The sequence below is a fragment of the Peromyscus californicus genome, unplaced genomic scaffold (genome assembly GCF_007827085.1).
Source record: "Peromyscus californicus insignis strain IS unplaced genomic scaffold, ASM782708v3 Scaffold_8__1_contigs__length_139910024, whole genome shotgun sequence".
NCBI classification, from domain to species: domain Eukaryota; kingdom Metazoa; phylum Chordata; class Mammalia; order Rodentia; family Cricetidae; genus Peromyscus; species Peromyscus californicus.
The window spans coordinates 49,908,817-49,931,843 of NW_026294606.1; the positions used below are offsets into that span (position 1 = coordinate 49,908,817).

The 23,027-nt window shown below is 39.0% G+C and overlaps 1 protein-coding gene across 1 annotated transcript in view; it reads left to right on the top strand.

Moving 5' to 3' along the window:
- Window positions 1-23,027, top strand: part of Ryr2 (ryanodine receptor 2) — a 594,119-nt gene that overhangs the window by 294,615 nt on the left and 276,477 nt on the right. The window contains 4 exon segments of the mRNA XM_052728780.1: window positions 3,201-3,365; window positions 7,390-7,511; window positions 10,277-10,460; window positions 12,978-13,113. Of these exon segments, the coding sequence (XP_052584740.1) occupies window positions 3,201-3,365; window positions 7,390-7,511; window positions 10,277-10,460; window positions 12,978-13,113 (607 nt within the window).

A 23,027-nucleotide genomic window follows, 5' to 3' on the forward strand; every position in this document is an offset into this window, starting at 1 on the left:
AACCTAGAAGGATTGAAAGGTCATTCTAGCCTAGACAGGTTTGGGGTACATGTGCAGTAAAACAAACTGTTTTCCCAAGTGAATTTTTAGGGAGAATCTCCTATTTTCCATCTTATGCCTATGCATAATTGGGCATTCATGTGATTAAAATCAGATGCATTATGGGAAGGGGGAGTCACAGTAGAGTTGATCTGTCAATGATCAGTATAGAGAACTTCCCAAACTAGACCCCTAGTAAACAAACCGTTCTTTCCTTTATTCCCATAGAAATAGAAGCTCCTTGGGTTAGAGAGATGGTTCAGCAGTTAAGAACCTGCATTACTCTTGTAGAGGGTAGGAGGTTGGTTCCCAGAACCCATCCACACAAGGAGGCTACCAGCTGCTTATAACTGCATCTCTGGGAGAACCACACCTTCTCCGACCTCCACAGGCACTCATGGGCTCACTCTTCCTTCCACACAGACAGTGTATTTCTGATTTTCATCGTTGTAACTAAAGATACCTTGATACGTTTTCAAATCCCTGGGAGCTCCTGTTTCAATCCTTTGTCTGAGGCCCAAAACCTAGAGATATCCAGCCCAGATCCTGTGCTGGAATGCCAGATTATTTTCGTCTGAATTTCTCCTAAGTCTGAGCTGTAGGAAATGAAGACAGAAAGAAGAGCCACGACCCTGGGTGTTTCTTTTGTCTCATGTCACTTCAGCAAGTTCTTACCTGACTCCAGGGTCAATGTCACTACCAGAACACGGTCCTTGGGAAATCTCCTCATTAAAACCCCTCACAGTGGCCATGGCCCATTGCAATAGAAAGTCAACAAAGCCTCACTGTGCAGCTAATGAGGGCGGGACTTCTCAAAACACAAATAATTAGGCTCTAAACTCATTTCCCAGATAAAAGACAAAAAATGTTTAGAGCCTCATTGTTTTCTTTTGAAGAGATAATTACATTGTTATATTTTCCAGAATTTAATTTTCCCATTGACAGGGTTGGCATAAGTAGATTAGCTCTCTATCTCATCTGATAGAATGAAATTACAATAGTATATCTGTTTTATTGCTGATTCTTAGACTATTGTTCCAAGTTATTTGCATAATAGTTCATTCGACTTAGTTGATAATTGTATGCTTTTGAGACAGCTTTGACCGTTCTGTATTGATAATTGAAACTCATTTAAATTCAAAGTTTATCTGCTCACTCACTCATTTTAGGGTCATTAAAGGGTCATTATTTATCACTAAAAAAAAAAAAGAAAAGAAAAAAATCAGATGACATGAAGAATCTGTGACATTTTGTTTTGTTTTGTGTTGATTTTTGAGACAGAGACTCCTTATGTAGCCTTGGCTAGCCTAGACCCTACTAGAGCAGGCAGGCCTTAGACTTGAAGTAATACTACTGCACCTGGATCTCAAGTACTGAGATGATAGGTGTGTGCCACCATATTTGGCCTTCCCTTTTGTTTTGTTTGAATGGATCCTTTAGATAAAACAAAACTCAAAACTCAACTAATTTTTACTTTAAGCTATTCTTAAATAAGCATTGATGTAGTGGATGGGCTTTGTCAGTCCACTGCTTACCTTGTGCTATGAGGACGTGACTTTGATTCCCAGGAGCCATGAAAAAGAAGAAAATCTGGGTGTGGTGGCATGTGTTTGTAATCCCAGTGTTAGAAAGGCAGAGATGGACAGATCCCTTTGGCTTGCTGCCCAGCCAGCCTAGCTTCCTTGGTAAACTTCACCAGTGTTATACCCCATCTCAAAGAATAAGTGGGGGCAATATCTGGGAAATGTTACTCCAGATTATTCTCTGGCTTCCACAAGCAAGCACACCTGTACACATGTGAACACATACCCACACATATGTGAACACACACACACACACACACACACACACACACACACACATACACACACACACACACACACACACACACACACACAGAGAGAGAGTCAGTTCATCAATAATCAAATAACCAAAGACCTAAAAGGAACATAACTTGAATTTAGAAAGGATAGTTATTTAGTGAAGGCATGTATGAGAAACAGGAAGGAGTCCATTCAGCTTTGAAACTGTTATTTTAAGGAATATTCATAGTACTAGAGAGATGGCCTCAGTGCTTAGAGCACTGGCTGCTTTTCCAGAGAATGTGGGTTTGATTCCCAGTATCCACATGGTGGCCTATAGCTGTCTGTAACTCTAGTTACAGGGATCCAGTGCCTACATCTGGCCTCCATGGGTGCCAGGGATGGCACATAGTACACAGACATACATGCAGGTAAAACAAACAACAACAACAAAATACATAGTGCTTATTGGTTTTGCAGATGATGGGAATACAGATCCCAGCACCCACATCAGGTGGCTCACAGATGCCTGTAACTCCAAGGGATCTATTACCTTTTTCTGTTATACTACATATCCAAGGTATACATGCACACACACACACACACACACACACACACACACACACACACACACGCACACGCACACGCACACGCACATGCACACCCACACTCGCGCACATACATCTTCAAAAGAAGTTTGAAGAATTTGACCTAGTCAGTTTCTGAATCTCAGCCCTCCTTAGTAATACAAAATTCTGCAGTTCACTTTGGAAATTGCAGGAACCAAAAGTACAATTCAAGAGAAATAAAATTCAGCTGTCACTAACAGCCTCATTCACATCCACATCTTCACAGTTGTATCCGAAGTCGATCAGGCTGACTGAAGGTTTTTTTTTTTTTTTTTTAAATTCCAGATATGTTCAAATTTTTTCAAGTCTGGTCTCATTTTTTTTCTGATCCTATAAGGAGATACTTTTATTTATAGGTGATAAAACGGAGTCCTATGCTAGAAAGATGGCTTAGCAGTTACGAGCACAGGCTGCTCTTCCAGAGGACCCAAGTTCTGTTTCCAGCACCCAGTAGGGGGCCTCACAGATAATTCTAACTCCGGATCCTGGGTCTCTGATGCCCACTTCTGCTTTACAGAGACACTTGCATACATACCTCAGATGCACATATGTGCAAATTGTTAAAAATAAAATGAATCTCAAAAGAATAATACTTAGCCATTGCCAGTATTTCAGGGGCCCTGAGAAAACTGAAAATTTCAAGGCGTGTTTTTTACAAGATAGTGTTCTATTGATATAGACTAATGATTTTTTTTTTTTACAATATATGCTATTCTCTTTTTATACATAGGAAAAATTGGATGTAGGGGTGAGAAAAGAAGTTGATGGCATGGGAACCTCAGAAATCAAGTACGGAGACTCCATTTGCTATATACAACATGTGGATACAGGCCTGTGGCTAACCTACCAGTCTGTGGATGTGAAATCAGCACGAATGGGAACCATACAGCGTAAGGTAAGATCATACACAAGCACAGCTTACGTCAGTCATGTTCATAAGTGGAAAAAACAGGAGCACAAAAACAAAGGCTTCAGCCACCTCCCAGGGTTCATTATTTTACACTCTAAAGGTCAAATTGTACTGTTTGTTTATTTAGTATTTCATCCAAAAGATTCTGATGATCAAGTTGCTTGTCTATGCATGCAAACCCAGTGCCCAGTCTTTCAGATCCCATTTCTTTATCTGAGGATGTAATAATAACTACTTTTAATGACTTATGAGATTTCCAACCCCTTGGACCACGTGCAACAATGCCACCATAATTGACTTTTTTTTTTTTTAGGATGTGGGGGTTTTCTCAGTGATGTATAGGATTACAATTTGGGGATTCATGCATTCAAATACTAGGGGAATAAATACACTGTCTTCTAGATTCTATGTTATTCTCCCTAGTTTTCTTTGTCCTTCATTCTTACTGCTACCTCCTCTTGCTCACAAGATAGCCACCATACTTCTTGGTGGTGGTACCAGTCTAGGCCTGCCTCCATTCTAAACCTTTCTTCAGTTTCTTTTTTCTGTTCCTTTTTTTCTTTTCATCTTTTCTTTTCCTTCCTTCCTTCCTTTTTTTTTGAGAAAGAGTCTCACTATGTAGTTCTGGAAGTTTGAAACTATGTGGTCTGGGAGAGCCTTGAACTCACAGAGATCTGCCTACCTCTGCCTCCCAAGTACTGAGATTAAAATCATGCACTACCACTCCTGGCTCCTTTTCCAAATTTCTAGACATCACATTTCACTGATCTAGTGTATCACATAAGCAAACTTCTTGTCATTCCCCAGAAAATCACAGATTTTCACACCTGTGTTTTTGGATAGGCTGGTTCTTCTTTTTAGTGTATGACTCTTGTTTTGTCAGCCCAAGGTTTGTGCATTCTTCATAGTCTAAACTCGAATAATCACATTGGATGATCTTCCCTTCCCAGATGGTCCACTGTATACTGTCTGTGTTCTGAAAGCATTTATATAGAGCTTACTAAATTTTACGTACACTTCCCGTGTGGTTTGATTTACTCAGTATTATGGTTTGAATGTGAAATATCCTGCAAGTTAATCCTCTCTGGAAATGCCCTTATAAATACACTCCAAGGCATGCCTCATTAATTCCCTAGGTGCTTTTTAACCCAAGCAAACTGATAATCACAGTTAAATATCACAGACTCTGAATTGCTAATGCTGCTTTTGGAGAGCCTCAGAAGGAAAACAAGGGATGATAGACTGATAGCTGAATCCATGCTAGCTGTCTGTATTACTCCATCTTTGGTGCACCTACCGTGGTTTTTACTCACAAACATGTTTGTTCTTCTCTTGTCTGGCCATGTTCCTCCCAAGTTAACTTCTGTGTTTTTTTCAATTGTTTTGAGATTTCTTTCAGTTTCTATCTGTCTGTCTATCTATCTATCTATCTATCTATCTATCTATCTATCTATCTATCTATCATCTGTCATCCATCTATCCATCCATCATCTATCTATCATCTATATCTACCTCTCTATTATCATTATTATTATTATTATTATTATTGTTGTTGTTGTTGTTGTTGTATCCTCCTTCTTTAAAAATTTTTCATCTAGCTTTTGTAAAATTTTGGCCTATTTTCATTTGAGCTTTTTTTTTTACATGTTTCCTCACTGTGAATTTTCACTCCTGATTTATAGATCTTACAGTATTTTGCATCCTTAAGATAATTGAGATTATTTTTATTTTTAAGTGGTCTCATTTTATTACTTTTTGGTGGTATTTAAGAAAAAAATAGCAGTGATTTTTGAGTTTTATAAGTTAAAGCCAATGAAAATCATGTTTTAGCTTCCTTTAATTTGTTCAGATAATTAAGATACCAGACGTCTAGTTACTAAAGAATCCTTACATTCATAGAATTAAACCCTACTTGACCATAGCCCATTATTCTGGTAAAATCCTACTAGATTTAATTAACTTATTTTATTCAGAATTATTACATATATTCATGAGGAAAATTAAATTCTCTTTTTGAGTCATTAAGTTTTCATTTCATATAATTTACATGTTTATTAATTTCCACATGTCCTGAAGCATCACTCTTCATTGGTCTCTCTTCAACCACTGTGAAAATGGAATGACTTTTCCCAGATCACAGATTTAGAAAGACAGATGACAAGACAAAGTTCTCCATCCACTGGTCTAGGATATCAGCTCTTTGAAACTGTATCAGCATTCATGTACAAAACCATCCAGTCCCAAGGTCTTCTAGCTTGTGAGCCTTAAATTATCCCTCCAGTGTTTCCTGAAAATGAACTATGTGTAATTGATTTTATAATCAGTTGAACGGAGCACCTTTAGAATACCAGGGCTTACTGTTGTTTTTGAGATAGAGTCTCATTTTGTTTCCAGGCTATCTTTTAACTCCTGGGTTCCAGTGATCCTCCTGTCTCAGCCTCTAGAATAGCTGGGGCTATAGGTTGTGCCACCATGGCCATCTCTGTTGATTATTCCTCTGGATTAGTCAGGCCTTCTGCTGTTTGTTTTTGCCATTGGAATAGATTCCCATAATATTCTATTAGCATAGTCAGTTTCCTGTATTCTATGTTTCTTCCTTCCTATTTTATTTTCAGCCAAGTCTGGGAGAGGTGTATTTATATATCTTCTCAGAGAATCAAATTTTAGATTTACTCATCCTTTCTAGTGTCTTCGGTTTTTATCTTCATCAACTCCATCTTTCTACTTTGTTAGTTATCCTTTTTGTGAGACTTTTTTGAGGCTTAATACATTATTTTAGTATTTTTCTATTAATAAAAGCAAGCAAGAGAAGCATCTTGCCTTTGAATACACATCTGTGTCTCATTGATTTTTGCTTCATGGGTTCCTCTTTACTCAAGATACTTAATAATTTTAGTTCCAGTTACAGATTATGGTTTATACAATTTATTCAGAGTGCTGAATTAATTACCTTGCTTAAGTGTTGAATGAAGGAAGCCATATTTGAAGGGACATATGGTCTCTTTCCTCAAATACATTGTGCAGCCAATAGACTGGAGCCATTGAAAGCGTGGAAGGTGGTGAGCACTATGATAGGCAGGACAGAAAGGAAGCCCTGGGGAGATCTGAAACTATTCTAGTATCTGCCTTTGTGATATAGGTGTTGGCCACGTGTGTGTGTGTGTGTGTGTGTGTGTGTGTGTGTGTGTGTGATCTCTTTCGAAAATTCATTGACCTGTTCACTGAAGATATGTGCACTTACCTCTCATGGAATGTTCAATATATGAAAACTAACAAAGAACTAGTGTGGATACCTCAGAGTCAGGGGTTAGTGCTTAGTGATCGATCAGTTCATGATACAGCTGATCATATTACATAGCAATGGAATGAAATGCCTTCTCTGTTGGTTTGTTGTTTGTTAGGCTGTGGATAAATCATTGATTGCAGATACAGGGCAATGTTTTACTGTTGTTTCATTCAGCTCAAAGTATTTATTGAACCATCTTTAAAACAATAATGTAGTCACTGTACTGAATGGCTGCTTTGTACAGGGACTTTCCTATTATTTACTCTGAGCACAATTGTATCTGTTGCCTGGTTTTGATTCCATTTGTTGTTATGGCTCAACTTTTAAAAATGATTTAATTTTTCATCCATACATGAATGCATTTTATCGTGCTCACTCCTCTGATTTTAATTCCTTCCAGGTCCTTTCCCCCATCTCAGCTTTTTGAGTTTTTTTTTTTAATTAATTTTTGTCAAGGAGGAATATTTGGGATTGAGCCCAGGTTCTTCCAATGCTAGGCAACCACTCTACCACTGAGCTATACGCCTAGCTCACGTTATTATTTCGGTTTGAAACAGACTCTTACTAGGTTGCCCAGGCTAGGCTTGAGGCCTTTCTGCATTCCTCCTGTCTTTGCCTCCTGAGTGACTGGGGTCATGGGTCTATGCCACCCACAGGGCAAGAGCATATCTCCTTCTATAGCTACCTTGCTGGAAAAATAACATTGTTCGCATGCTCCTGCAGGCCATTATGCACCATGAAGGCCACATGGATGATGGCTTGAACATATCCAGATCTCAGCATGAAGAGTCCCGCACAGCCCGTGTTATCCGGAGCACAGTGTTCCTCTTCAATAGATTCATAAGGTAATTTGTATAGTGATAGTTGTTTGATACTTTATGTTTGGCTTTCTTCCTGAATTTACAAACAGATCATTCTAAAACACACTAGCCTCATAAATATATGCTTTGCTAAGCTCATATAATACAATTTAAACTGTAGCTTAGGTTAAGGAACATGAATTTAATAGAAAGCTATCAGTCATGATGATTTTATAATTTTTTTGGTGAACTTATTAAATTCTGTGATATAGTAAGGATAATGATATCTAGATAGTTGATGAATTTTAAGCAACATTAAAAATACTGTGATTCTTAAAATTAATACATTTTTCTACTTAATAATTGAAACAGTTTCTTATCCATGAATCAAATTAACCTTGTGGCCACACTGTTTTCTGGCAACAGCATGGTAATATATGACATAGCCTGGATGGAAGGCCTTTCTCTGTTTAAGTTTGCAGACCTGATAGAAAAAATATTTTCTATAAATACACAGTTCATATGCATACACAAACACACCCACCCACACACATATGAAACTAAATAAAATGAAAACTTTAAAATGTGTACTATTTAAAATTTGCAGTAATATATACTTTAAAAATTACTAATTATGAGAATGGATATGTTTTACATTTGTTTTTTGAATTACATTATTATTAATTAATATTCTTACTAGAGTATTAACAACTTTTTACATTAGAGACATTAATTTCCTGTGTAGTTGTATCATTGATAATTTATTAGTTAGGAAAAATAATTCTAAATTATTTTTCATAGTTCCTGCCTTAATCAATCTTTCTGTTTTGCTTTCCAACATTCAAAAGACTTTTCCCATCCAAAATTATATTAAAGTTCATTTTATTATTTCCAGCTTCATTGACTGCTCTCAATGTATGTGTGTATAAGTGTGTGTGTGTGTGTGTGTGTGTGTGTGTGTGTGTGTGTTATGTGTGCTTATATCTAAAAATGCACACAGCTTTCACCCTTACATATATCTGATACTTACTCCATTTGTCTGCCTCATTTAAACCTTGAATTTCATCAGCTGACTTAGAAATGATGTGGGAATAGCTTCCCATTGCATTTTTTATTTGGCTTTCTGTTCTGTATCACTTACATTGCTGTACCAGTCTACACAATACTGATTGCTTGTATTAATCTGAAAACCATGTGGAAGTAATGAAACTTGGGACTGGTTTTAATTCAGTTGGTACCACAACCCATGAAGCTTGGGTTCTGAAACCCTGATTGGGGGCTCAAGGAAATGAAGAAAAGACAGACACACTGACATACATACAGTAAAGTTGAGACCAGGTGGGGTCTGCTACCGAAACTAGAACCTCAGCTTATTAGGTACAGCACAGAGAGGGAGGGGTTGGCTAGTCTTTATAGGAGGTCTCTGCAGGCCAGCAGTCTCAGGCTGTAAACATCCAGAAGGAGGAAGCTGCAATTGTTAGTCTCTGCACTCCATGGTCAATCGTCCACAAACACTCACACTCAGACTTGCCCTGAGGAGAGCTTTGTCATCCCTCTGAGTCTCACATGGGCAAGACTTTGCCACTCCCATGGGGCTGAGGCACTGGAGTCCTGGACATGGCTGTGCCCATGTCAACAATATACTTTGACTCAGGACTTCAGCCACTCAGGGCTCCCTTCATTCCCTGTAAGCTGGCATAGTTGTCAGGAGTAGTTGTAGTTTTACTATTTCTAGTGATTGAAAAGCTGAATTCAACTATTCCAACATCACTATCAATCTTTATATGAATGACCATACATTTAAAATAAAAGTTTGAGTGTTATAAAATGCAAAGCTAAGTTAATTGTCATTAATAATATAAAAATATTAATTTTAATTTTTCAACAATTTCATATGTATGTGTTTTGATCTAGTTTTATTTATTCTTTTTGAGACCCATTGAGCAAGAGTGCACATTTATTTACGGGAGCAGGGGGAACTTACCTGTGCAACACCACTGAATAGAATGAGTCCCTTTTCACAAGTGACCATTAACAGCCAGGAGCTCCTCATGGAGGGTTCAGGCCTCTTTGAGACCCTCCTCTGTAGATGATGGAATCTTCTCAGGCTCCATCTTGTACAAATAATCTCACCTCTGAGTTGGTGAGTGCAACTTTTAAAAGATTTAGTTTTAATTTTGAAAATTGAGTATCTATGTGGAGGTTTGTGCATGTGAGTACATGTGCTCACAGAGTCCAGGAGAGAGCATTGGACCCCCTGGCACTGGCGTTACAGGTGGTTGTGGGCTGCCTGATGTGGGTGCTAGGACAGAACTCAGTAAACATTCTTAGCTGCTCAATCATCTCTTCAGCCCCATAAGTGCATGTTCTTTTTAAACTGATAGGAATTAAAGAGTAGCAGGTAGTGTCAATGATAGTAAAACCTAAAATAATCCCTTACCCAAAGCCAAAGCAACCTCAAACAATCAAATGTCAGGGTTATGGATCAGGGAAGATACAGCCTTACATCTTAAAGTAGTGCTATTAATTGGCTTTGTATTTAGACCATTTCTCCATTGACCCAACAGGGTTTGTTGTAGAAGCATGACTCTGGATGCTGCAGTCTGGGATACACTGTGATGCTTAGATACTGTGTTACACAGTTATAATGTGAATATGGCCATTATGGCTGGTAGAAAGGATGCCTTGCATATTCCTTTGATTGTGCCTTCTATAAGAGAGGATGCCACTGTTAAATCATCTGCCAGTCAAAATACATTGAACTGAAATTGTGGATCACTAACCTAGAGAAGTGTTTGCTTTTGCTTCAGGGGCCTGGATGCACTCAGCAAGAAAGCAAAGGTGCCCACCGTTGACTTGCCCATCGAGTCTGTGAGTCTGAGCTTGCAGGACCTCATCGGCTACTTCCACCCCCCGGATGAGCACTTGGAACATGAGGACAAGCAGAACAGGCTGCGAGCCCTGAAGAACAGGCAGAATCTCTTCCAGGAAGAGGTGAGATCACACCCGTTCATTTTCTGTTGTTCTCTTGGGAAAATGACTTTGTAGTGAAAAAAATTATCTGTCCATTCCACATCTCTATATATTCCAGTAGAGAGTAACAAGGGCATTACTGAGCAGAGAAGCAAGCTTGGAAGAAAACTGCTCATTATCTTTATTTCTGTGTCATTCACCTTGCCAGGGACACTTAATTTTACCATCAGCTCTCACTGGGTCATTTTTACCACTGCAGTAGAGCACTGCTGGGTGGGCTCCAGTAGAGGTAGTTCCATGTTATTCTTAGACTTGACTTTAACGGGTTTGAGTTTGCAGCATTTTGTTTTAAGGTGCTTCTTAGCCACATTCAAAGCTATGAGTTTAAAAACACAGCCCCATAAGCTGAGCAAATGAACACACTTTGATCACACTGTTTTATATTGGCTCCATAAATACAGAACACACACAAACACACACACACAGATACACACACACACAAACACACACACACAGACACAGACACACAGACACACACACACACACACACACACACACACACACACACACACACACACACACACCTCATCAGACCTTGCAAACTATATAGTAGGCTATAGGAAACTCCTTGAAAGAGCCGCAGGCCAAGAGTGCTCTGGGCTTGGAATAGAAGCAATAGAGGAGATGGAGGAGGAGGTGTACTCCAGTTTCCTGTATGAACAAAGTACCCACACCCTTTCATTTTGCATATATTACATTGTGTGTGTGTGTGCCTGTGCGTGCATGTGTGGGTGTGTGCATGTGTGTGCATGTGTGTGTGTGTGTGTGTGTGTGTGTGTGGTGCTGGAGACAAGCCCAGGTACTTTTGTGTGCTGCACAAGTGAGGGATCTGTCATTTAGCTGTCCCCAGTCTCATGTGTGCCTTTGATATATAATAAATTATATAAAATATAATTTATTCTAATAAATGTTCCACTGCTTAAAAAAAAAAGCAACTCATGTACCACCTGTTATGCCAGAGTCAAGCAACAACCAGTTTGCCAGCCTAATGGCCTGAGATGGTTGTCAATGTTAGAACTACAGGTTTCAAGCCTTTAAGTGAGGGTGTTGGAGATGATAGAGCCAGCGAGGGTCTCAGGAGACATTTCAACTCTAAATGTTCCCAACATGGGCGTGGTGATTTTTTTTTTTAAGAATTAACTTAGGCTAGAGATATGGCTTAGAGGTTAAGAGCATATACTAAGCTCTTTGGTTCCTAGTACCCATGCCAGGAGGCTTACTACCTGTTAGCTCTAGTTCTAAGGGATAAGGTGCCCCCTGTGGCCTCTGAAAGTACTGCAGGCACATGCATATCACATACCCACACAGACATATGCATGTCTCTTTCTTTTTTACAAGAATGAAGTACCTTGTAAAAGCATCTAAGGAAAAAGCATAGAGGATGTTGTTGAGTTTCCATAATCCCAAAATCTATGCTGTACTTTTGAAACTGTTTTTTTTCCTGATCCTTTTGAAACTGATACTAAATTTTGCAGCAGTTTCTTTGTGTAAATAAAAGAAATAATCTATGATCATCAACAGGAACATTTACACAAACCAATAGTAAGAACAAGAGGGATTAATTGTAAGGAGTTCTTAGGTTCACATATGCCAGATTATTGAACCTGTACAATGGTTCCTGTACAGTTCCTGTACAATGGTTATTTCATATTTGGAGGAATTTCACATAAATATTAGGCTATGAAAATTTAAAATATGAATTTAAATGTTTTCAGTCTAATGTGAATAAGGCTTTTGATTCTTTGTCATTTTGTCACATAAGACCATCCAGAAAGGACCTAGCTGAGATCCATGGCTGCTGCTAAAATTGTGTCCAATGAGTGAATTTGATTACTCAATATTTTATAACTTTTGTTTTCATGGTGCTGTCTCATTTTGCAAGCCTGGACCCAGCAATAACGATGAAGACTCCATAGGCTATTTCCTGTAAATGAAATTTTTTACTTGCTCTAAAATTTCTTTTCGGTGGCTTTCTTTCACTTTATTCAATGTATCTTTAATTTAGTAGTTACAGTAATACTTATTAAAACCAAGGATGAAGTCACTAATAGTAGAATACCACTCATGACCTGTTCATGCCAACCACTGTTAAACCTTGCAAGGTAAGTGTGAAGAAATAATTTTGCAATTTTCTTTCACTTTTGTTTGAGAATGAAAACCAAGATTGAAACCCTAAGTTATCTGAAGATCATTTCTCAGGCAGACATGTTTCTTCTTGTCCTTTGAATAAATGATCTGAGTTTTCTTTATAATGAACTAGACTTCTCTTTAAAATCAATTTGTCCTCTTTTTCCTTTTGTCCTGAGCACAATTTGTTTCTTTCTTTTGGGACACAGTCTTATCTGTAGTTCAGACTACCTTGAACTTGCAGTTGTCCTCCTGCACCAGCCTCCTGTGTGCTGGGATTGTACAGGTGAACTACCATGCCTAGCTCAGAATTAGCTTCTGACGGTGATTTATTTTTACCCCTTCTCCCAGGGAATGATCAACTTGGTTCTGGAGTGCATTGACCGCCTGCATGTCTACAGTAGTGCAGCCCACTTTGCAGATGTCGCGGGCCGAGAAGCAGGGGAATCTTGGAAATCCATTCTGAATTCTCTGTATGAGTTGCTGGGTAAGGACCATGGCTAAGTTTCTATGGAAAATGGGATTATCTATTTGATGATGTCCTGTAATAGTTACAGCAGTTTTACAGCATGCTTCCTAGTCAGAACTTTTAATTTTTAATGAAATTGACCTAAAGCCAATGATGCTTTGTGGATAGACCCTTCTCTGAGTGAGGAAGTAGTTGTGCCTTGGTTAGGGGAGGTGGCTATTGCAAGGCTCCAATAATAGCCAGTATTACTTATTTCCTTCTTGGTTCTCAAGTTAGTATTATAAAGTCCCTCTCCTTTCAGCTTTGGTTTGTCAGTGGTTGTTCTAATGTCTTCCTGTAGTGTTTGTAGGATCTGATTTGCCAACTTATATATATATATATATATATATATATATATATATATATATATATATATATATTATATATATTATATATATATTTGAGCAACATTTGAGGTGGTTTATAACATATTCTATTGGCTCTGTGCAAGCATAGGTATTCCTTAGTTTTGACCTGAGCTATTTAATAGCCTTTTTCATGTCTCTTACCAAGAACTTGGGTCAGTCTGGTTTTACCATATTGCAAACCACTGCTTCCATGGCAGTTAGCATGTTTCCTGTACCATATCCTATTGAGTGGTAACTGGGGTTGGTTTCAAAGACAGGACTATCACCTTTCTGGGTTTTGAGTCTCTCTCATTTGGTTTAATGCCTGATACATAGTAGATACCTGATATCTATTAATAAATCACTATTAATTAGATGACTGAATTCTGATGGAATAGGAAAGTATATCCAAATTTTAAAAAATGATAGAATATTTTTAATGTGAAGAAGAATAGGTAGTCAAAATATTTGGAAATCCTTTAAAATATAATTAAACATCATTAAAATTTATAGAGTCATAAAACAATTTATTCATAATTGTCCCAGTTAGAATTTTTAATGTTTTTGTCAGATGAGCACTTTGATATGCCATTAAAATTAAGCACATGCAATTTGGTGCTTTCATGGGGCTGGCATTCACATTCCTCTGAACAAGCCCAGGGATACTGAAGCTTCGTAGAAGTCCAGATTTACTATTTACCCACAACTGTTATCAGGATGAAGATTTCCTGGCACCAAAATTCTAGAGAGTACATTTTCTAAAAGTGCATTTCCTTGCAAATGTAGAATTAATGGCATTGAAATTCTTAACAAATCAACAACAGCAAAACAAACAAACAAGCCAGAGAGAAGAGAGAGAGGAGAAAAACTTGAGTTTGGTGCGTTTTTAACCTAGTGTGGTATCTTTTTAAAACCACAGTGTAACTTCTTTGCGTGATATGATGTGGATTGACTGCAGACAAACTATACGTTTTACCAGAGGTGTGTTATAAGGTGGAACAAGTTTCACATGTATCAAGACAGTGTGACACCTTAATTTTCTCTTTATGTTCATTCTTTCTATGGTCCCATCTCATCTGCCCCTTCAGCAGGTCATATGCTCACCTTCCCATGAGTAAGTAGCATGAACATTGGGAGTGATGATGATTTGGGGGAACTCATCATTGAAGTTTCTTGTGGCCGGATACACTCGTAACCTCCCCTTGAAGCTGTAAATCCCTCAAGAGTATTCCCTATGACTACGGAGAATTTGGGGATCTTCAATTTGTTTATTTTAGAGCCCATTGAAATAACTTTAATATACTCTACAGAAGGCTGAGAATTGTACAAGAATTGTAATTAGGTTTGTGGCTTCTTTTATTGGAACATAGTAAGAGACGTGACTTTAAAATGGTACACGTGTCCCAGGAGAGAGAGATGGCAGGGGTGGAATGGGTAGAGTGATGTATCCATGCCTTAAACATCACATAAATGGAGGTCTAACATAAAATTTAGCACAGTGTCTTAATTGTACTTGGAGGATCAACTTTTTTCTCTCTCTCTACCTTCTATGTGGTCAGATTCCCATAATCTGGTTTCTCTTTAGGACCTGAGCTATCTCTTGCCAGGACCCTGTGTTACATACTTTGTAGTGTACTTCCAGTTTGGTGTTGGAGAGGCAAAGGAAATACTGTCTTGAGAAAAAGAGCACATTTCTTCCTCTAACCCTCTGACACCCACACCTGCTGTCTCACAGTCCCAAACCATAGCCATTCCTGAACCAGGGGTGGGTGGGTGGGATTTTTACCAGTACTGGCCAATGCTTGAAACCAAATTAAGCCTTGCTCTTCATGGCTCTCAGCTAGAGGGTGGAAGTTTCAAGGAAAGCTTGCCTGCACATCATAGATGCCAGTTCATGTGCTTCATCCATCTAAACGGTTGGATGAACCAAGGATTAAAGCAGAGTGCTTTTATCTGCTGCCTCACACTGTGCATTGGGCAGAGTTACATTCAATCAATGTTATTTTAGCTGATTTAATAAACACATTGTAGAGATTTCCATTGATTTTTGGTAGCAGGATGGATACAGCCATTAATTCACTTTATTCAAAAACAATGGGCCTCTTACTCCTTTTTCATTAGGCCCTTTTATTGAGAAACAGAAGCCTAAATTCATCCATAGCCAACAGCTTCTGAGAAAATATCTTTCCCTCTTCTGAGATCCTAGCCTCTGCCTCTGCTATGGCTTTGGGTACAGATGAAGCTCAGTGTTCTGATTGAAAAAGTGGAGGATTTAAAAAAGGTGCCTGCTTCTAGTGTTATTCTGCCAGTTTTATGAATTAACACACCAGGCAGATAACAACCAGCACCTATTGTTTTGAATGCTGTCAGGGAAGTAGTGATAATGATTCTGCCATGAGGTTGTTGGGCAGTTGGTATTTGGTTTTGGCGTCTCCATGCGTAGCATAGGATGGCACTTTTCTTCTTGCCTCCTCCCCAGTCCCCATCACCCTTTTCCTTTTGGCTAGTTTCTGTCATCATCCTTTCCCCCTGCTAACACAGTATTACTTTTTCTTCATCTTCTGCTGTAGTTCAAACATGCCCTGGGAAAGAAACCTTATATACATCTCCTGGATGAGACAAGGAAAGTTCTAGATTAACTTGTAGAAGATAATATGGTCATGATTATTCTTAGAATGTACTGGTGTTTGGTTTTTACATCTGGAAAGTACTAGTTGCTAGTACAATCTAGTACAATCAAGATGTGATGAAGTGAGGGGGGGGGAGACAAAGTTTCTTTACACTTCTTGCTGCACTAAAAACTTTAAATTCTGCTCATTCTCTGGATATAGTGTCTCCTCTTCTTACACCTGTACTTGCAGCATCCCATGCCTAGCTGATTCTCAGCAAATATAGCCATCCTTCCATAGTCATAGGTGTGGCATCCACACTTTTTAGTGTCTGTGGATTGAAAATAGAAAAATACTGTGTCTGAACTAAACATGGATGGCTTTGTTTTCTTGTCATTATTTCTGAACAGTACAGGGTAATGACTGTTCACTTTGTCTGATGTAAATAATCCAGAGATGATATGAAGTGTGTGGCAGGATGTGCACAGGTTGTATGCAAATTGACATCATGTTATCTGAGGATGTTGAATGTCTGAGAATGTTGGGATGTGTGGCACTGACTCACCAATGATACCCAGGGATTACTGAGCTTGAGACCTCCACGACACTGAGATTCTGTAAAGTTTCTGGCTGTTTTCTCTGACTCTGGTCCTCCTGTCTTCCCATCTCAACCTCAGACCCCAGGTAGCCCACCATCACTTCCTCATGGATCTTCATCGACTCTAACACTGCTCTCTATGTTTTCTAGAATAAGGCGTCCCATGTCTGGCTTCCCTCTTCCTTTCTAACCCCTGACCTCACTCACTCTTTGTAGTTGCTCTATGTTGCCTCTTTCTAGTACTTTCTCCAATCAAGAATTATACTTCCAGAATGTCTATAACTAATTAATATTTATAAAATTTGAATATTCTTAAGTGTCTGTACATGCTTCCTTAATTATTTATAGCTCATTTGATTAAGAAAGGATTTGATGGTGCTATTACTTAATATTGACATAATTAGAATTCCCTGAAATTTACATCTTGCCAGTGTAATAGCTGTATGGTACTAAGAACACAGAATAGTTTCAGGCTCATGAATATATTTTACTTTTAAATTTAATTTTTGGGATGAATAGATGGCTCATTGGTTGAGCACATATGCTTCTCTTGCAGAAGACCATAGTTGGGTTCCCTGTACATCAGGCAGCTCACAGATGCCTGTAACTTTAACTCCCGGAATCTGACACACCTTCTTATGGGCTTTGTTGATACTGTACTCATGTGAACCCCACAGCACACATGCAGATAAATAAAACTAAAAAATAGACTGGGTTTTCAGAGCAACAAAAGATAAAGTATTTTCCCCAGTGTGTTCGTGTTTCTTGACTTTTGCCTTTCCACTCTGCAGTCCTTGGGTGAGCCTTTTGTTTAGCTACATCTGCACCTATTGGTTTGTTTTGATTACATATTTACTTAAATGCTTCACCTCAGGAAAGGTTCCTTGCCCTTCTGCCTGCTTCCCTAAGCACCTCAGCCTCTTGTCCGGTGTGTAGATGAGGCATCCTTGTACAACAGAGACATCTAGGTTGGGGGAACATGGGCTTAGTGTCTGGTGTCTCCATGCCAGTAGAAGCTCTCATGCAATCTGAGTAGCTGTAACAAAATATACAAGGCAGATAGATGGCCTATGTACAATGACAGTTTCCCATACTTTTGGAAGCAGCAGTTTGAGTTCAAGGCATCAACACACTGTGTCTACAGAGGACTGCTGAGAGGCAATCTTCTGACCATATTCTGCAGAAGGTGTGAGCATCTCTCTAGGAACTAGATAGGTAAGGGCACTAACCCTTCTGATAAGTTCTCCAATCTGATGACCTTATTCCCACCCAATGACTCCATCTCTTAGTGTCATTCCTAAGGATTAGGATTGTAACATGTGAGTATTTGAATTCAATATTCAGATCATTACACAGATTTCATGAATGGGTTAAATATTTGTTAAATATCTACTTTGGGAGATGCTTTATCCAGGCACTGAGGGACAGTGGTGGCCAAAATATAGCACCTGTGTGTGGTGATATTTTATTTGTGCTGAAATATGATATTTTATTTGTATGTTAATAAATAAAATTTACCTGGAGATCAGAGGTCATAGCGAGCCATAAAACAGAAGTCAGGCGGCACAGTAGCACGTGCCCTTAATCCCACTACCTACCATAGAGACCTGGAGGTCTGTATAGACAGGCAGTGATGAGGAAGTGATATGGCTGGGCTTAGAGCCAATGAGAGGGCAGGTTAGACAGGAAGAAGCTCTCTCTGGGGAAGCTACAGTGTCGTGGTAAGCTAAGGCTAGTTGTGGCTATTCACCATTTCTCTGATTTCTTTGGCTATTACCCCTGTATTTGGCTCTGTGTTTCTTATTTAATAAGACTGTTTAGAAATTTGGCTCTACCTGTGTAAGCTTTGAAGGAGCTTAGAGTCAAATGGGAAAGACAGAAAGAAGTAGAAATCACAGTGCCAGCAAGGATGTGTGCAACTATTCACTGAGCTGCCTTCATCATCCCATCACATTGTCAGTACATAATGGTAATATCTGACTAACCAAAGATCAATAAGTAGGGTCCCATAAAATAGTTTGCATGATAGATACTATCATTGTAAAATCAAAAAGCCTGGAGAAATATGCCAAAGTTTGCATGAAAGTCAAATCCTAATTAGTTCCTCTAAAATGTGGAGTTTTATATACCCAAAAGAAAAATAAACACTATCTAATAAAAAATAAACAAAAATAACAGCTAATACAATAATGAATGGAATAATAAAATATCTTTACCATGTCAAATAAATGCAAATTAAAATAATAACTAAAAATTCTATGCTTTTGACTAGGTTGGCACAGAAATAATTTTGATAATACCCATCATTAGGGAAAATGTTGGCTGCTGTGTTCTAGATTGGAGCATGAATGATGGAATTTAAAATCCTGGCCAACCCTGGTCTGACTACATATAAAATTTTAGATGCTAGTGTTCCTTTGCTCTCACACACTCTGCTTTAAGAAGCATGTTCTAGAGGTGTATTTGTATAAATGTGAAAAGATCATCCACTGTAGAATTACTTGTAAATAGCATAAAATTGAAAGCAATCTTTATATCAACAGGGGATTGGTTCCAGAGCTTGTGGTATACTTTAGTGTAGTACTGTGGAATCATTGAAAATTGAGATAAATCTATCATTTGGAAAACTGTATGAAGCAGACCAAATTGTTTCTCTATTTCTATTTGGGAACCTGTGGTATGACATTAACTTGGAAGGAACAGAAAGGCTTAATTAAGAATGTATGAATTAGGATTCCAAAGGTAGGATTGGAGGGATGCCTCAGTGGGTAAGAGAATGTATTACTCTTGAGGGGATCCAAGTTCATTTTCCAGTATCCACATTGAGTGACTGGCAATCCTTGTAACTCCAGCCTTCTTTGACCTCTGAAGTCACCTGCTCACCCCACCACTGTCTCTCTCTCTCTGTGTCTCTGTCTCTGTCTCTGTCTGTCTGTCTGACTCTCTCTCTCTCTCTCTCTCTCTCTCTCTCTCTCTCTCACACACACACACACACACACACACACTCAATCAAATCTTATTTTTTTATAGTTAAGATGATTTATTTTTTAAAAACAGAAATATGTGTCTTCTCTCTTTGTTTTTTCTTTTCTTTCTTTCTTTCTTTCTTTCTTTCTTTCTTTCTTTCTTTCTTTTACTTTGCAATACAAAAAAAGCTTCCACCTGTATAAAATTAGAGATGTGTAGAGGAGGAATTTCTTGTGTCCAGATGTTCTTCAAGAATCTACAGAGAAGTGTTACAAGGCTGCCTCTTAGCAGGAGGATCTTGACTTTTAGCATCTGTTTCTACTTCTGTGTCACATTGGTTCATAATCTGTTGTAATGAACAACTTTTATGATTGACAAAAGTGGTAGCACATGCAACTTAAATTAGATATTTGATGGTAAGAGAAAAAAAGATATATGTTGGTTCAAGTTTAATTAAAAAAAAACCCTGGAACATTTATATATCAGTGAAAATGAAAGTCTTTTCTTTTGTATACAAGGTAGTTTAATAGTTTAGAGGCGTTCCAAGTGAATAGAATTACGAAAAACTTTAACTTTACAACATTCCTTTGGTTTATTTTCATTACAATATTTATTTTTTTAACCTATTTATTAATTTTTTAAAATTTATTTTGCATCCTGGCCACAGTTTCCCCTCCCTCCTCTCCTTCCAGTCCCTCTCCCGACTCCCTGTATTCCCACCCCCAACCCACTCCTCCTGTTTCTGTTCAGGAAAGGACAGGTCTCCATGTATATGAACAGAACATGGCATATCAAGTTGCAATAAGACTTAGCACCTCCCCATGTATTAAGGCTGGACAATGCAACCCAATATGAGGAGTAAGGTCCCAAAAGCCAGTAAAAGCGTCAGAGACAGCCCCTGTTCCCACTGTTAGGAGTCCCACATGAAGACCAAGCTACACAACTGTCACATATATGCATAGGGCTTAGGTCAGTCCCATGCAGCCTCTCTGGTTGTTGCTTCACTCTCTGTAACCCTGATGATACCAGGTTAGTTGATTCTGTGGGTTTTCTTGTGGTGTCCTTGACCCCTCTGGCTCCTACAATCCTTTCTTCTCCTCTTCTGCAGGATTTCTGGGACTCCAACTAATGTTTGGCTGTGGGTCTACATCTGTTTCCATCAGTCACTGATGAAGCCTCTCTGATGACAATTGGGCTAGGCACCAATCTCTAAGTATAGCAGAGTATTGTTAGGCATCAGTACATTGACATTTTACTTTTTGTCCAGTCATGTTTGGTTCTATCCTAGGTCTCTGGGTCATCCAGCCTGTAGTTCCTGGTGCTCCAGGCAGTGTCAGGGATGGGCTTACTCTCCTGGCGTGGGTTTTAGACTGGACCTATTTTCGTTCTTACTGTTGTTCTGGTGACCACTGATTTAACAACCAGGAAAAAAAAATTAAGAAGTGAAAACATAGATTAGATTTTGACTTTCAGAGATTTAAAAGCTACCTTCCAGCATTTTCATTGACTCCAGACTGTAAGCCCATGTGAGCTCATACTTCAGTTTAGAAGAGTTTCAGTTCTGTCACAGTCATTAGAGTTCTGTAATACATTTCTATGTCACATTCCTATGTAGCTCATTTTCCTTAGCTTTCAAAAGATTTACTATAAATACCAACTTCAAATTTATGACTCCCCCTTCCTGATTCTTCCAAAGAGGTAGACAGGATTCAAAGACATACCTTATGGGTAATATGCTTGTGTAGCCTGTATAAGGTCCTGGGTCCTACACCCAGTGTGCACATGCACACACAGGTGTATACACACACACACACACACACACACACACACACACACACACACACACACTAAAAATAAAACAAGCACAAAATAAAAACAAAACCTGCTGTGGGATGTTCTGTATGGCAAATGTGTTGCTAATTAGTCAATAAATAAAACACTGATTGGCCATTGGCTAGGCAGGAAGTGTAGGCGGGACAAGGAGGAGAATAAAGCTGGGAAGTGGAAGGCTGAGTGAGAGAGACACTGCCAGCCGCCATGATGACAAACAGCATGTGAAGATGCTGGTAAGCCACGAGCCATGTGGCAAGGTATAGATTAATAGAAATGGATTAATTTAAGCTGTAGGAACAGTTAGCAAGAAGCCTGCCACGGCCATATAGTTTGTAACCAATATAAGTCTCTGTGTTTACTTGGTCGGGTCTGAGCAGTTGTGGGACTGGCAGGTGAGAGAGATTTGTCCTGATCGTGGGCCAGGCAGGAAAACTTTAGCTACAAAACCCCAAATAGCTGGACATTAGATTCTCTCCTAGAGCTAAGGAAAGAATGAGCTGCTTCCTGCTCTTGCTGCTCAGTTTTCTTTGGATGCTTGTCATGTGGAGAGCAAACACAGAAGGTAGGGTGGTAATCTATAACAATCTGGTGCTTGACATGGACTTAGTGAGGCTGGGTCTTAGGTAGAGATTGATAAAGGTGGATTTATGAGCCACCGTCAGGAAGACATCAGGATGTCACAGACATCTGTACTTGGAATTGGAGGAGCATTACTGTGGCCCTCTTTCATATATCTTTTCTGACATCCACATAATTAATCTGTGGAATGCAGACAAGTCAGCATGGCTTTCTAAAGATGTCTGGGACATGGCTCTTTGGCAAACTATGAATACTCATTTGCTGAGGATTTGAAGCAGAAAACAAACGGAGTAGGATGCTGTTCTTTATTGTTTAGCAGAAGTGATCAGTCTCTGAATCCTTGAAGAGTTGGGGAGGTCAAGGCTTAGTTCCCAGTTCAGTGTTTTAGGTGGGGCTTTTGGGATCTGATTGGACTATGGGGGCTCTGACCTAATCAGTGTATTAATCAAATGGAGTTATAATTTGATGGTCTATTAGGAACAGGTGTTCTAGAGTAGGAGACCCAATAGAATGAGTATATATTAAAAGAAGATTTTTAGATTAGTTCACATAATACAGGATGGGCTGTCCAACAATGGCTGTCTCACACTTGAGAGTCTGAAGGCTCCCTAGAGAACTGCTGGTCTTCATTGTATGTTGAATGCCAGAAGATTCTTGGTTCTGATAATGGGGAAGGGGTCCAGCAGCAATGGAAATCCCCATTTATCTGGACTTCCACTGGAATGTGATGCCAACATTTAGGGTGACTCTTCTTGCTTCAGATAACCTGACCAAGACAGTCCCCCACAGGTATCCCCAGCAGCTTGCTTTGTAGTTAATTCCAGATCCAGCTGAGATGACACTATTAACCACCACAAGGACATCATTTAAGGTGGCTGAAGCTATGAGGTGAGGCTCTTGGAGAAAGTGGGCCAATGGGGATTTGTCCTGGGCCAGCATACCTTGTCTCAGTCCCTCTTT